Source organism: Esox lucius, chromosome 21 (assembly GCF_011004845.1).
Source record: "Esox lucius isolate fEsoLuc1 chromosome 21, fEsoLuc1.pri, whole genome shotgun sequence".
Lineage (NCBI taxonomy): Eukaryota > Metazoa > Chordata > Actinopteri > Esociformes > Esocidae > Esox > Esox lucius.
In genome coordinates this window covers 26,458,539-26,472,516 of record NC_047589.1, presented here as the reverse complement: position 1 = coordinate 26,472,516, position 13,978 = coordinate 26,458,539, and the positions used below count along the sequence as shown (strand labels likewise).

General features: G+C 44.2%; 4 protein-coding genes across 5 annotated transcripts; all 4 read left to right on the top strand.

Annotated features, from left to right (window-relative positions):
* The first annotated feature begins 20 nt into the window (after window positions 1-20).
* Window positions 21-3,525, top strand: msrb2 (methionine sulfoxide reductase B2). Of its 2 annotated transcripts, none has more exons than XM_013139755.4 (5): window positions 21-1,345; window positions 1,900-1,997; window positions 2,188-2,264; window positions 2,397-2,544; window positions 2,704-3,525. In XM_013139755.4, the coding sequence occupies exons 1-5, from the start codon at window positions 1,225-1,227 to the stop codon at window positions 2,815-2,817; spliced, it is 558 nt and encodes a 185-aa protein (XP_012995209.1). In that variant the 5' UTR covers window positions 21-1,224; the 3' UTR covers window positions 2,818-3,525. The 2 variants fall into 2 exon arrangements, with proteins under 2 accessions (XP_012995209.1, XP_012995208.1); XM_013139754.4 differs by having other exon boundaries at window positions 2,674-3,525.
* A 612-nt stretch (window positions 3,526-4,137) lies between these two features.
* On the top strand, window positions 4,138-8,093 carry c8g (complement component 8, gamma polypeptide). Its single transcript, XM_010890131.5, has 7 exons — window positions 4,138-4,612; window positions 4,699-4,844; window positions 5,334-5,404; window positions 5,773-5,880; window positions 7,286-7,390; window positions 7,517-7,552; window positions 8,004-8,093. Exons 1-7 carry the CDS (start codon window positions 4,433-4,435, stop codon window positions 8,021-8,023), a joined length of 666 nt encoding a protein of 221 aa, XP_010888433.1. The 5' UTR covers window positions 4,138-4,432; the 3' UTR covers window positions 8,024-8,093.
* A 642-nt stretch (window positions 8,094-8,735) lies between these two features.
* On the top strand, window positions 8,736-10,324 carry LOC105022027 (lipocalin-like). Its single transcript, XM_010890130.4, has 6 exons — window positions 8,736-8,967; window positions 9,185-9,324; window positions 9,404-9,483; window positions 9,576-9,689; window positions 9,830-9,931; window positions 10,065-10,324. Exons 1-6 carry the CDS (start codon window positions 8,875-8,877, stop codon window positions 10,082-10,084), a joined length of 549 nt encoding a protein of 182 aa, XP_010888432.2. The 5' UTR covers window positions 8,736-8,874; the 3' UTR covers window positions 10,085-10,324.
* Window positions 10,325-11,466: 1,142 nt separating this feature from the next.
* On the top strand, window positions 11,467-13,027 carry LOC105022026 (lipocalin-like). The gene is given in 6 exon segments (NM_001303815.1): window positions 11,467-11,633; window positions 11,834-11,973; window positions 12,095-12,174; window positions 12,298-12,411; window positions 12,551-12,652; window positions 12,786-13,027. Coding segments are annotated over 6 exon segments (549 nt in total). The 5' UTR covers window positions 11,467-11,540; the 3' UTR covers window positions 12,806-13,027.
* The last annotated feature ends 951 nt before the right edge of the window (window positions 13,028-13,978 follow it).

Genomic DNA, 13,978 nt, shown 5'->3' with positions numbered 1-13,978 from the left:
CCAGATGATCCCTAGCTTCAACACACACCAGATGACCCCTAGCTTCAACACACACCAGATGACCCCTAGCTTCAACACACACCAGATGACCCCTAGCTTCAACACACACCAGATGACCCCTAGTTTCAACACACACCAGATGACCCCTAGTTTCAACTACACACCAGATGAGACCTAGGTTCAGCTATACAGGTTCAACACAACACAACCTAAGGTAACACATCTTATAAACAACATCTGAGTGTATGGACTGCTATATCTAAACCGTGCAGCTATCCCAACATCTCTGTGCAGAGTCACTTTCCCTGGGGGACACTGTTGTCAGTAAAATATCTGTCAAAGTCAAGTGGACATGTCTTATGATTCTCAGGGTCTGAAATAAGTCACGTTGTGTAAGGTCTTGACAACAAAACACATGTGATGTTGAAACAGCTGTTTCCCAGTTCCCTGCCCACACACATAAACACACACTTCGTAAATACAGTATTACTCATTATTTCTGTTTAAAATCAAATCAGACAATCTAGAGCTCATGCTTTGAGACTTGACTGCTTTCAACATGTTTACTAAATATGCTTACATGCTCTCGGGACATCAGCAGATCGATAGACAGCTGCTATCCTTAACCCTGTGCTTTTACTAAAATGGTGTGCTCTTTTCACATTAAACTAAATGCCTGGCTCTTTCAAAGGAGTTTGGAGTGTGTTTGTTTAGTAAGCATCAACTCTGAGATCTAGCAGATGTTTGCAGTCCCCCCGACCCTGGGATGTCAGCTCAAATAAAAAATGTCCTTTAATACGGGCCTGTTGACTGGCTATACCCACTCTTCTACACGTCTGCTCCAAGCTATCACAAACTCCGATATATCACCTTTGCCCAGGTCACCTACAATTACAAACTGATTGGCTCCTCATTCAGACGACCGCGATTGCCGACCAACTACAAAATATGGGCTAGGCCTCTATCTGTGTGTGGTATCTTGATCATGATTTCAGAAGTATAATAATATAGTTTGCGACCGGGTCCTATAAGTAGTCTACCTACGGTCTACTGGTAAACGGGGCGGAAAGTAGGGATACGGTCGGTCAGGGACGCTGGAGCGTTGAAAGAACTCGAAAAACAAATTAGGTCAGAGACGCTTAGGCGCCAACAGGCTACACTTGACTTCGGTACAGCGCGGAGTAGCCTGCTGGAACGCACTGCCCCGACACTGCAAGGCATAACATGTCTCGTCTTATCGTTCGACTTACCCTCGTCGTCGCTCGCAGGAGAGTGGCTGCCAATTCCGTGTTATTGCCCAAGACTGGGGTTCCTGCTTTCATCCGTCTTGTCTCCACTAGTTCAGGTATGAGCTGTATATTGGAATCCATTGAGGCTTCATAATAATGGATGTGGCCTATGTTTTGCATGGGCATTATTCAGTCTTTCTGCATTGATACTTTTCAATAAATACGTTATAGGTGCTGTCATTTAAACTGCGGTGTTTATTTGTGCTGGTACCGCTAATTGTTTTTCGGTACCGTAACTGAATGCTGGTGCAGTCGCTCCTAAGTAACCTACTTCTCAGGAAATATTCTGTAAGAGAAACAGCTACTCGATTGAATTGTGGTTGGCAACAAGCGCAGTTCATAACCTTTGTTGTCCTCCCACCAAAAACAAAACAATAATACGTGTTTCTTTTTTCAGATTTTTTTGTTCAGAAAATACTTTTAAAATCTCCAGAAATGTAGTCACGTACGCAGCTCCAGTGAGCTCCTGTCAAGTACTGGTAACTAAGACCAGTGGAAGATGCCAAGAAGTTACCTATTTCGCATTACATCTTCGTTCGGATTGGTTTGAAAAAACAAAAAATTTAATCAAGTGTGTGAATGTGTGCGTGCGTGTGTTCATCTGAGGCAGGTTTGCGGTCGTTGACTCGTTACGACGAGACAACAGACTGGCAGAAGAAACTGACCCCTGAACAGTATGTGGTCACGAGAGAGAAGGGGACAGAAATGGTGAGTCACACAAGGACCTGTCTGGTCTGTACTTGGTGTCGGCTTGCATGGACTTTGTTCCTTGTCTTTGGTTTTCTTCAGCAATGGTCATTAGAGCAACCGGTTAATAAATGACTTATGGTTGTGGGACACAACTCCACATGCTGTCCACATCTGCCCCGTGTGTGTGTGTGTGTGTGTCTGTCCTCAGCCTTTCAGCGGTCTCTATCTGAACCACAATGAGGTGGGGATGTACCACTGTGTGTGCTGTGACACTCCCCTCTTCAGGTAACCACGGTACCTCCCAGGTTACAAAATTGTTGGTTCTCTCCCCCGTCACCCCCCACTTCACTTTCTCTCTCCTCTCTTTCCCACCCGTCACCACCCCCAACCCCCCCCCCCCCCGCCCCCTCTCTGTAGCTCAGAGGCGAAGTATGACTCAGGGACTGGTTGGCCAGCGTTCAAAGAGGCTCATGGGACATGGGAACGCGATGAGAGCCACGCATCCATAATCCGTCGCCCTGACAACACATTGGGCAGTGCAGAGACCGAGGTCCTCTGTAAACACGTGAGTTGGACTCTGGGTAATAACGGAGAGAAGCATTTGGACGTTGGTTTGTGTTCTGAAGTGTATTCTTTGTTTCCTGACGTGTGATATCTGTGTGTGTGTGTGTGTGTGTGTTGTGTATTGGTACAGTGTGATGCCCATCTGGGTCATGTGTTTCAGGACGGACCAGAACCCACAGGACAAAGGTTCTGCATCAACAGTGTGTCTCTCAACTTCAGACCCAGAGAGTCCACACCCAGCAACGAGTTGAACCCTCTAGAACCATCTGCTTAAGCCACGCCAGAACCGAACTTCACACTCGGAGAGCACAAACACAAGGACAAGTAGAACACAACATCTGGATCCGCTTACCCTGACCAGAGATGGGATTTTCCAGACCTCTGCATAAGGAATGCGTTTTTTTCTTTCTGGGTCTTTCTGGGTCTTTCGGCTCCTGGTCGTAGATGACACTGTAACATTCATGTGCCTGGCTGTGCAGTGTTCCCAAACCTCACCTAGCCACGACAGCTGAGCACTGTTATTGAGGAAAGGTGATATGATCACATTTCTGTGTCTGTTTTTATAGTTCATTAAAGGGTGTTCGTGGTCACTGGCTCCCTGAGCTCACTGCTTATAGCTGATATTATGTGCATCCCTGTCGCCGCTGTAGTTCCTGTTGCAGTTATTCAGTTCTGATTAACAGCAAACTCTGAAATGAACAACTGATTCTGGAACTGGTTCCGGAACTCACGCATTCTGAAACTGGCAGAGCAACCGACGGTAGAGCAAAACGAGGAAAGGCCCTGGCTTCCAGATCGACTGATCGTCATCTTATGACCACTACTGACTATTTAGGGTTCTCAGTCCTGGGCAGGTTGTGTTCACCGAAAGACAGGTCTTGGCCTCACATCCTCTGTCTGTGCTAGAACTTGTTTTCCAACTCCCTTTGTAAACCACTTAACATAGAACACACTCTGTTAATAAAATGTGTATTCCTTTGTTTTCTCTGGGTGTACTTTAGATTGGTTGTATTATGTTCTGCTGACAAGCCTTGTCTGCTTTTTTTTTTTCTTTTAATAATCATAATATCACAGCCTGTTTTGTAACAACAACAGGTTTGTATCAACAAAAGCAGAAATTATGTGATTGAGTGATGCAGATGGAGCATTGAAGTTTAAAATGGCTAAGGCGCCCATTCCATATAGGGCTGATTGTCTGTTGGTTTTCAGTTGGACACCAAAAAAACTGAAACCAGCAGACTCTATGCCCTCCAGGAAATTAGTTTGACATATCTGGGTGAGGATTAGGTAGAGGTTAAGTTTAGGGTTTATTGTAGGGACAAGCCCATTTGAAGTGTAAGCAATTTTTTGCAACCAATCACATAATTTCTGCCTTCAGGGGCAGATTAATAATGAATAATGAAAAATGCTTACCTGACATAATTTAACTGGATGAATCAGCAACAATAATAGTTTCAATAGTTATACCTCCTTTGACCCCTATTTGCTTGACACATCTACACCACTTTGCCAAGTACGTCCATTGCCAGTAAAGTGCAGTTAATGATAAACTCACCAAAGGGTCATCGGCCACGGTATGTCCCAATGTTTGTTCCCAAAAGAGGCGCCCAGATAGTGGGGGTCCAACGCAAGAGAGACAGGGATACAGAGACTGGGTAGAGGAGCAGAGAGAGAGAGATTGTGGTTTGGTTGTTTTCGGAGTGGTCATCAGTGGATATCAGCTCTGGTAAAACAGACAGACATGGTCATTTAGTGGGGGAGCATTTCACAGTTTCCAAGCAGAACCGATCAGGTTCCAACAGCACTGTGCGTCAAACCTGTTTGGACAGGGAGAGTGAGAGGAAGAAAGGATAGACGGGTGTCTTGAGAGTTTTGAGGACGGCACCGGAATGGTCGGGTTGTGGCGTTGGGTCACCGTGGTGACGGTGGCGTGCGTGTGCCTCTGGGGAGCGGCTGAAGCAGTGGGGGGAGCGAAGAGTCGACCACGACCCCAAAGGAGACCCCAGAAAAAGCCCAAAGTTAACCCAGTCGAAGAGATTCTGCCGCCTGGGGATATCAACATACAAGATGTACGTATAGGTGTGTCTTTGTGTGTCTCTATATTTGCCAAGATGACAACTTATCAGTCAGTAGTGTGTGTGTGTGTGTGCTGCAGATGAGCGGGACCTGGTACCTGGTCAGTGCAGCATCTAAGTGTAACTTCCTGGTGAAGAACGGTCTGAAGGTGGAGGCGACGGTGATGACCCTGACACCGCCCACCGCCTCGGGTGACCCCATCTCCGTCAGCACCACCACACGCCTGTGTGTAATCCCTGCCCCCGTGTCTTTGTCACGTTCTTTCGTTTTCCTCTTTTCCTTTGATTATTTTTATTTTTCCACATAACTCTCTGTTTGTCCCTTTACCATTGGAACATCTTGCTCTTCCCAACATTTATTTTCATGAGTGTACCACAATAGACCACCAGAGAGCGCACTCTCGCCCAATTTAACTATTTCTCTTTTAACATTCTATCATCTCTCTCTCTCACACACTTTCTTTCAGGTCAAGTTATGCTTTTTGTTACTAGCCAGGTCGGGCTAACCTTGGTCTGCAGCCCTACTTGGCTGGAGGCACCCTGTTCCTATGCGGAGAAACTTCTCAAGCCTGTTTTGACTTGAACGTTACACAATGTATTGTGGCCGTGCCAAACACGGGCCCTGTGCAATGTCAGAGCTTGAGTCGAGACCAACATATGAGCTGGGATAACACCTTCTTTTCTCCCTTCCCCCCATTCACTGCTTCACCTTCAGTAATCACCAGTGTTGGGAGATCTTGCAGGTATACACTGTCACTCCAGCCCCAGGCCGCCTCGTACTTAATGGTAAGACTCTATGTTGTCCCCCACCACCCGTTGGAAAATCCCTTCCCCACAGGCTATAGAAAGCGGGTTACGCACAGTTCCCTCCCCTCTGCCATACCATCTCCTCCAGCTACCACTTTATCTCTGGTGTCTCTTTGAAACGGCAGTTAAGCATTCCACCATTTAATTCAATGTATTGACCAGGCTCTGTCTATTTAAACACAGCCTTGGAACCAGGCTGTGAGTCTCTGCGAGATATTTGCCCTGTGTTTATTTCAAAGGAGCTGGAGCTCATGATATTTCAGTTCAGTTGAGTGATAGGTTAAAATGTGCCAAAGTCATTCACATTGCTGTATTCTTATTGTCACCCATGATTGCTTTCCACATAGGTAGCAGACCAGAGCTGAACACTGATATAGTGATTGGAGAGACAGACTACAGTTCCTATGCGGTCTTCTACTACCAGAAACAGGGACAGCTCACCATGAAGCTCTACGGTCAGTCAGAAGCATATTCCAAACTGATTGATCCCATGGGCTAACAATGTGCTCCGAACCAACAGCATGTGACCTTATCTGTTTGAAAACCAAGTGTTCTAAGCATGACAAGACTAAGACTGGGTCAGCCAGCAGAGCTAAAGCCTGGGCATTTTTTGACTGAGCCTGTTAATTAGAGGGTCAGGCTCAGTATGAATTGAAAGCTTTCAATTAATGAAAATGTGAACTGTATTTCCAGTTTTACAATGGAAATGGGTAGATGGACGAATTCCCTAGCCACAGAATGGGCCAAAGAACTTCTCAGTTGGCAGGATTTTAGGGCTGCCCACTTGCCCTCTTTGGAGAAGTTTTGGAACCGTGGATGACCAGCTTTTGAGGAGTCGGCACTGTTATTTCCCTATGGTACTGTTTGGTACCGTAGGGCCATGAAAGAGGGAAGCTGGCAGGCAATTAGCCTTCTGTGGAGTTTGGAAAGTTGGAATTCAAAGCTAGCTGGACGGGTTACTACAAATACTGCACTGTTGATTGGCATGGTCAGTGTAACCCTCTGAATCTGCCTCTCCCCTGCATAAAGGGGATAAAGAAATATGTCAGCATCAAGGAATACTTTTTTTTGTTCATTTCATTTCCTGCTAACCCAGAGTCACTAAACCGAAGGACACCATTTGTGTGTCTCTGCGTAGAGTTTAAAGGAAACTGAAGGTAGTACTGGGTTAGCTGTAGATATCTAGTATGTCCCAAGAAGCTGTGTCACAGGGAGAGCAGAGAGAACATACACAGGGGGAGTTCTTGTTCCCTGGAGGCTGTTTGTTGATAAAGAAAAAAGGCAACCTAAAGGCAAAACCCCCGAGAAGGCGAGGCTGCTGAGTCCTGGGCTTTGGGAGTTATTGGTGCGGGGGAGGTGATTTATAATGCCTTGTATAGGAATGAAGGCTCTAGTGATCGATTCATGGGTTATTCCACTACCTTGAAAGACATTTGCTAATATCAATACTTAATTGTTTCTTAGTTCTTCTCTAGGTTTCTTCCAAGGTTCTGACCTTTCTAGGGAAATGTTCCTATCTGCTTTGCTTCGACATCTTATTGCTTGCTCTTTAGGGTTTTAGGCTGGGTATCTGTATAAGCACTTTGCTAGCAACAAAAATACTAAATATCTATACCTGATTATAATTGGAAACACTCATGTTTTCCTACTGGGCACTACTGTACTTGTATTGTGAGAAGTGCATGAATTACAAATTCAGTACTGATTTCCTGTGCAGGTCTCTACATGGTACTGCACAAATAAGTTTCATGAAGTAATTCAGCTATACATTTTAATGCATATTGTTCACCAAACCAGCCTCCATAACATAAACATCAGTATTGTTGAATGGTTCAAAAAGCGATTGTATTTTCTCTACAGGCAGATCCAAGGATACCCTTTCAGAAGCTATCTTGGATAAGTTTGAGGACCTTGCTGAGAAAAAGGGTCTGGGGTTGGCCTATGTGTTTGCCTTCCCAAACTACAGTAGGGACTTCTTTATTATTATAACTCACACATTAGGACCGAAGTGTCACTAAATCTGTAACCCAGTATGCATATGTAGCCATTAAAATGATAGCCGATGTTCACTTTTTCTCCCAATCTGCACAGGTCACTGCACGTCTGTGGAAAAAGACAATGTGATTAGTAAGTATAACATTTAAGGAGATTATTAAGCCAATGATACAGGACACCGTGGACCCTGAGTGGGAAGAATAAAGGCTACAGATTCATAACCGTAAAGTGTAAGAAAAACGGTTTCTATAGAAGCCTAGATCGAGTAGCGAAGATGACTGGTTTAGTTTGAGGAATCTGTGAAGGGAGACGCAAGCCTGGCAACATGTCTCAGATTGGTGGAAAGGCATAGCCAGTCCACGTGCCTAAATGGAGACCAATCCAAACCCTTTTAACTTAAAATCACGTTTACTCCGTCGTCCAGCACATGTGGAGAAGTACTTGCATAACTGCAATAAAACTGGTTTTTAAAACGAGCCTCGTAAAGTGTGTAGAAACAGATTTGCGTAACTGTTTTATTGTTTATTTTTAAATGTTATTTTTTGTATGACTGTTGTGTGCTGATTTCAATTTTCCTTCCCAGATTGCGTGCCGATATGTTAAGGAAGAAATCGAGAGCACTCGCTCTTACTGCTCAGGAACTTATGGCATATTAAAATGATTTTAATATTTATTTTGTGTCTCTGTGTTTCCGTTTATAAATTCATTAGTGAATGTAATGGATTTGCCTGTATACGGGTTTCAGTTGCATGCTAATAACAGATGTAACCTCAGGGGGGGGGTTTGTTGCAAATTCCTTACCCTCACGCTAGCGATGCTATGTGCGTGCGTGTACGCGCACGTCATTATCTAATGAAAGCGAGAGACCTTCAAGCCTCTGCCTGCCTCCTTCAAAACAGAGAGTTACACGTTTTTGTGTATCTTTCAGAGTTACATAACGTCCAGGAGTTATGTAGCCTATTCCTCAGGCCTGAAATTAAGTAGTGTCTTCCGGGAGGGATTCAACCCGAAAACAAAACCAGCATTGCGTGAGACCACTGCGAACCTGTGTGCCGTCCTGCACATTGTGTGACTGAATGCACGGACTAACAGGGAAGTTACCACTGATGGCATGGGAATAGGACTGTGTTGTACCTGCCGCTGATGTCTGTTTAATCTGAGTTTATATGCATTCCTGGGTAAAGGTTGTAATGTTTAGACATCCGACTGGTGTGAAGAGGTTACATATTGTCAACCCCATGCGTGATTGTGTAAGGCTGAGATTTAGATAATTTGTGGGATGAAGTGGGCGGGGACAAGGGGTGGAGCCAAGGTGTGAGAAGGGGGAGGAGTAGAGAGGAGGTGGGACCAGTGGGAGGATATAAGGACATTGTCAGCTTGCCTCTTCACTCTTCATTCTTCTCACACACACACACCGGGAAGTTGAGCTGTTACATACACAACAATCTCTGACCATGATGATGAGGAGAATAATTGGCGTTGTGCTGTGCACTGCCCTGGTGGCCTGCGTTGATGTCATGCCCCAGAAAGACTTCAACCTGGAGAAGGTAAGACACGGACAGAGACAGAGAGGGTCTGTGAAGTATAAGAGTGCAGATATTAAAGACTCTGAGGTGTATTGAGGTCAGGGAAAATATTTGTATGTTTACAGGGGTCTGAGTGGAGACTACAGTATAAACACTGCTATGACTTATAATCAACTAGAATTGTGGGTATTAATGTGATGCTTTTTCTCATTCCTGCTGCATACTTCTCTCTCCCCAGATGGCTGGTAAGTGGTGGATTGTGGGCTTTGCCACCAACGCCCAGTGGTTTGTGGGCCACAAGGCGAACATGAAGATGGGCACTGCCACTTTGACGCCCACTGCCTCAGGAGACCTGGACCTCATCTATGCCAACCTGAAGTGAGGAGTGTGTGGGTATGTTTTGGTTGGTGTCTACAGGTGTGTGAATACCTATCACTCATACTGACTCCTCTCTCAGCGCTGATGGTTCTTGCTGGAGGATGACCCATCTGGCAAAGAAGACAGACGCCTCAGGTCGCTTCACTTTCACCAGCCAGCGTGAGTCTCTGCTCACACACACACAACTCCCACACAACAATACAGTTTCACCTACCGGCTATTCCTCACCTCCACATCTGTTTTCCTCTCAGGTTGGAACAATGAAAATGACATGCGTGTGGTGGCTGTCCAGTATGATGAATTTGCTCTGATCCACACCATCAAGACCAAAAATGGAGTATCGGAGGTCCTCAACAAACTCTACAGTAAGTCTGCCTGACTGTCCGCATTTCAGAAATGAGTTCAAGGTTTTTATAATCCCATGGTTTTTATTTGATTACTCACAGCTTTTAGCCTGGTCACAGTACAGGTGTGTTGTGTTAAACTGGTGCTGTTGTGGTTTCAGGTCGCACTCCAGAGGTGAGTGAAGCTCTGCAGCAGAAGTTCAGACAGTTCTCTCTGGATACAGGAATCCTCTCTGACAACATCGCCATCCTGCCCAAAAACGGTAGGATCAAACACACGTCTACAAATACACTCAAAAGTATAGATAGATACACCGTATGTTCAGTATAATCTATAAGATCACTGATCCAGCAGGAGGAATCACCTGCTCACTCTCTCCCCTCTCTGTATTGCAGGTGAATGTACCGAGGCATAGGCGGTCTCATCCATCCATCCCTCCCTCCATTCCTCTTCCATCTCTCCTTGGTCTCTCGCTTTCATGTCCAAACTCTTCTATGACAACCCCTCCACGAAACAAGGAACCCCATGTCCACCATTTAAATGCACCAGTTCTCAGTGCTTTTGTTCATGTTTTTTGTAAAAAATTATGTTTTTACTAATGTGTTGACTGATCTGTTCTGATGACTTGTGTTGAAATAAAGAATTTGTAAAAAAAAAAAAAAGTGGCCATTTCAAAGTAGGGTTTAAATTCTTTCATCACAGATTACAATGTTATATTGATGGAAAATTAAATATAAATGTGTAACAAAAGGTTTGTACCCATATGCAATGTCAAAATAAGTGCAACCACACAGCACAAATTGGATAGAATAATAATTGAGAAACGCTAACTGTTTAACCTATGAACTTTGTATTTAAAACCATATAGGACAATCACAAAGTAAATTATAAATAATAATTTAGTGTGCCTCTGACAATGCTGGAGTTCGACGAGCAGACAACAACCATCACACAAACGAACAACAAAGTCTGCACTTTAATGACAACTTGAGCTCTCTGTGTCAGACCTCATTCCAGCACCACCAGTGTCTTCTCTAACCTATACTTTTTCATCTGAAACAATATATTGGAATTATCCAGTATGTCAGTGTCACTGTGCTAGTCAAACATTCCCCCCACCACATCTCTCACTCTAATATACATTGTGTGTGTGATCAAGGTCTATATACACATGAGGGGGTGGGAAGTTCTCACAAAACCAGAAACATTGGTCCCCGCAAGGTTTTTCTTAACCAGTCCTCAACAGGAAAAATATGATTTCCGTCTTAGTGTTTAGATTTAGAACAACGTTTAGAATTGGGGATTGTGTTAGTACTGGGGTTACTTTCAGGTTTAGGCATTATGGGTTTGGTTTAGGGTTAAGCATTAGGGCCAGATCCAGTATACAAGTAAATGTTTGGTTATTGAGAATAAGGACAGCTTAAAGTCACGGTAACGGTTGGGGTGAGGACTGGAGAAGCTGGAGAAGCTTGTTTCTCCCCCCCCGATGGTGGAAGAACAAACCAACTTGTGTGGGTCACTTGTCTCTGACTCCACCTGAACTGCATCTGCTACTGCTTTAGCTGGGGGACAGGAGAAGGTTAAATCTTTCTGTTTATATTGTTGACTTCTTTCATTCTTTCACCTCCTCCGCCTTCCCCTCCCCCATGTGTGGTTGTGTAAGGTTGAGATTTACATATATTTGGGGGACAAAGAGGGCAAAGCAAATGACTGGAGCCAATGGGTGAGAAGATGGGAGGGGTAGAGAGGAGGTGGTACCAGTGGGAGGATATAAGGACATTGTCAACTTGCCTCTTCACTCTTCGTCCTTCTCACACACACACCAAAGACTCGGGCTGTTACATACACAACAATCTCTGACGAAGACGAAGATGATGATGATGAGAATAATGGGCGTTGTGCTGTGCGCTGCCCTGGTGGCCTGCGTTGATGTCATGCCCCAGAAAGACTTCGACCTGGAGAAGGTAAGACAGAAACAGAGAGGGAGAGAGGGCTTGTAAAGTACAAGTGCAGACATTAAAGACTCTGGTTCGGAGAAGACATTCTGAAGTTCACAGGGGTCAGAGTCGAAAACGCCATGTAAAACACGCCATGAATACTGAATCTATTTCAAATATAACTATGAATGTGGTTCTTGTCTGAAGGGGTCATTCTCTCTCCACAGATGGCTGGTAAGTGGTGGAAGGTGGGCTTAGCTACCAACGCCCAGTGGTTTGTGAGCCGTAAGGCGAACATGAAGATGGGCACTGCCACTTTGACGCCCACCGCCTCAGGAGACCTGGACCTCATCTGTGCAAACCTGAAGTGAGGAGTGTGTGTGAGTGTGTGAGAGAGACAGAAAAAATGTATTGTGTTTATTCATTTGTGCGTGCGTGTTTGTGTAGGTGGTGTGTATTCCTATCACTCATACTGACTCCTCTCTCAGCGCTGATGGTTCTTGCTGGAAGATGACCCATCTGGCAAAGAAGACCGACACCCCAGGTCGCTTCACTTTCACCAGCCAGCGTGAGTTTATACACGGACAGACACACACACACACACACACACACATACACACACAAACACACACAGAAACAAACAAGTTCTCCTACCTAAGATTCCTCACCTCCACATCTGTTTTCCTCTCAGTTTGGAACAACGAAAATGACATGCGTGTGGTGGCTGTCCAGTATGATGAATTTGCTCTGATCCATATGATCAAGACCAAAAATGGAGTATCTGAGGTCCTCAACAAGCTCATAAGTAAGTCTGCCTGACTGTCTGCATTTCAGAAATAACGTTTTTATAATCCCATGGTTTTTATTTGATTAATCACAGATGTGCTTTCAGCCTGGTCACAGTACAGGTGTGTTGTGTTAAAATGGTGCTGTTGTGGTTTCAGGTCGCACTCCAGAGGTGAGTGAAGCTCTGCAGCAGAAGTTCAGACAGTTCTCTCTGGATACAGGAATCCTCTCTGACAACATCGCCATCCTGCCCAAAAACGGTAGGATCAAACACACGTCTACAAATACACTCAAAAGTATAGATACTTACACCGTATGTTCAGTATAATCTATAAGATCACGGATCCAGCAGGAGGACTCACCTGCTCACTCTCTCCCCTCTCTGTATTGCAGGTGAATGTACCGAGGCATAGACGGTCTCATCCACCTCTCCCTCCCGCCCTCTGTTTCTCTTCCATCTCTCCTTGGTCTCTCGCTTTCATGTCCAAACTCTTCTATGACAACCCCTCCACGAAACAAGGAACCCCATGTCCACCATTTAAATGCACCAGTTCTCAGTGCTTTTGTTCATGTTTGTTTTACTGCTAATGTGCTGATTACTTGTTTTGTTGAAATAAAGAATATATGTAACATCTAAAACATTTTTTGTGTTTGTATAGTCCTTCAGTTAACTTCAGCAGACATTTGAAAATAGGGTTTAAATTCTTAAATCTCAAGCAGCCCTCTGAAAATATATATATATACAGTATCTCACAAAAGTGATGTTAGAGCGCAAGGTCTCTAACATCCACCAGCTCTGTGATGTTGTCATGGAGGAGTGGAAGAGGATTCCAGTGGCAACCTGTGAAGCTCTGGTGAACTCCATGCCCAAAAGGGTTAAGGCAGTGCTGGAAAATGATGGTGGCCACACAAAATATTGACAATTTGGGCCCAATTTTGATATTTTCTCTTACGGGTGTACTCACTTTTGTTGCCAGCAGTTCAGACATTAATGGCTGTGTGTTGAATTATTTTGAGGGGACAGCAAATTTACACTGTTATACAAGCTGTACACTCACTACTTTAAATTGTAGCAAAGTGTCATTTCATCAGTGTTGTCACATGAAAAGATATAATCAAATATTTGCACAAATGTGAGGGGTGTACTCACTTTTGTGAGATACTGTATATATTATATAACAAACTGAATGTTAAAGAAAAGTTTTTGTAGCCACACACAATGTCAAAATACAAGAGTAATTCCACAGCTCAATGTGAGATTCACTAAATCACAGAACAGAACAATAATTTAAACTCAAACTATATTTTTCACTTGTGAACTTTGTATTTAAAACCATATAGAACAATCACAAAGTAAATTATAAATAATAATTTAGTGTGCCACTGACACATCTGACAATGCTGGAGTTCGACGAGGAGACAACAACCATCACCCCTGTGAACAACACAGTCTGCACTTTAATGACAACTTGAGCTCTCTGTGTCAGACCTCATTCCAGCACCACCAGTGTCTTCTCTAACCTATAATTCTTCATCTAAAACAATATAGGAACAATATGTAGGAATTATCCAGTATGTCAGTGTCT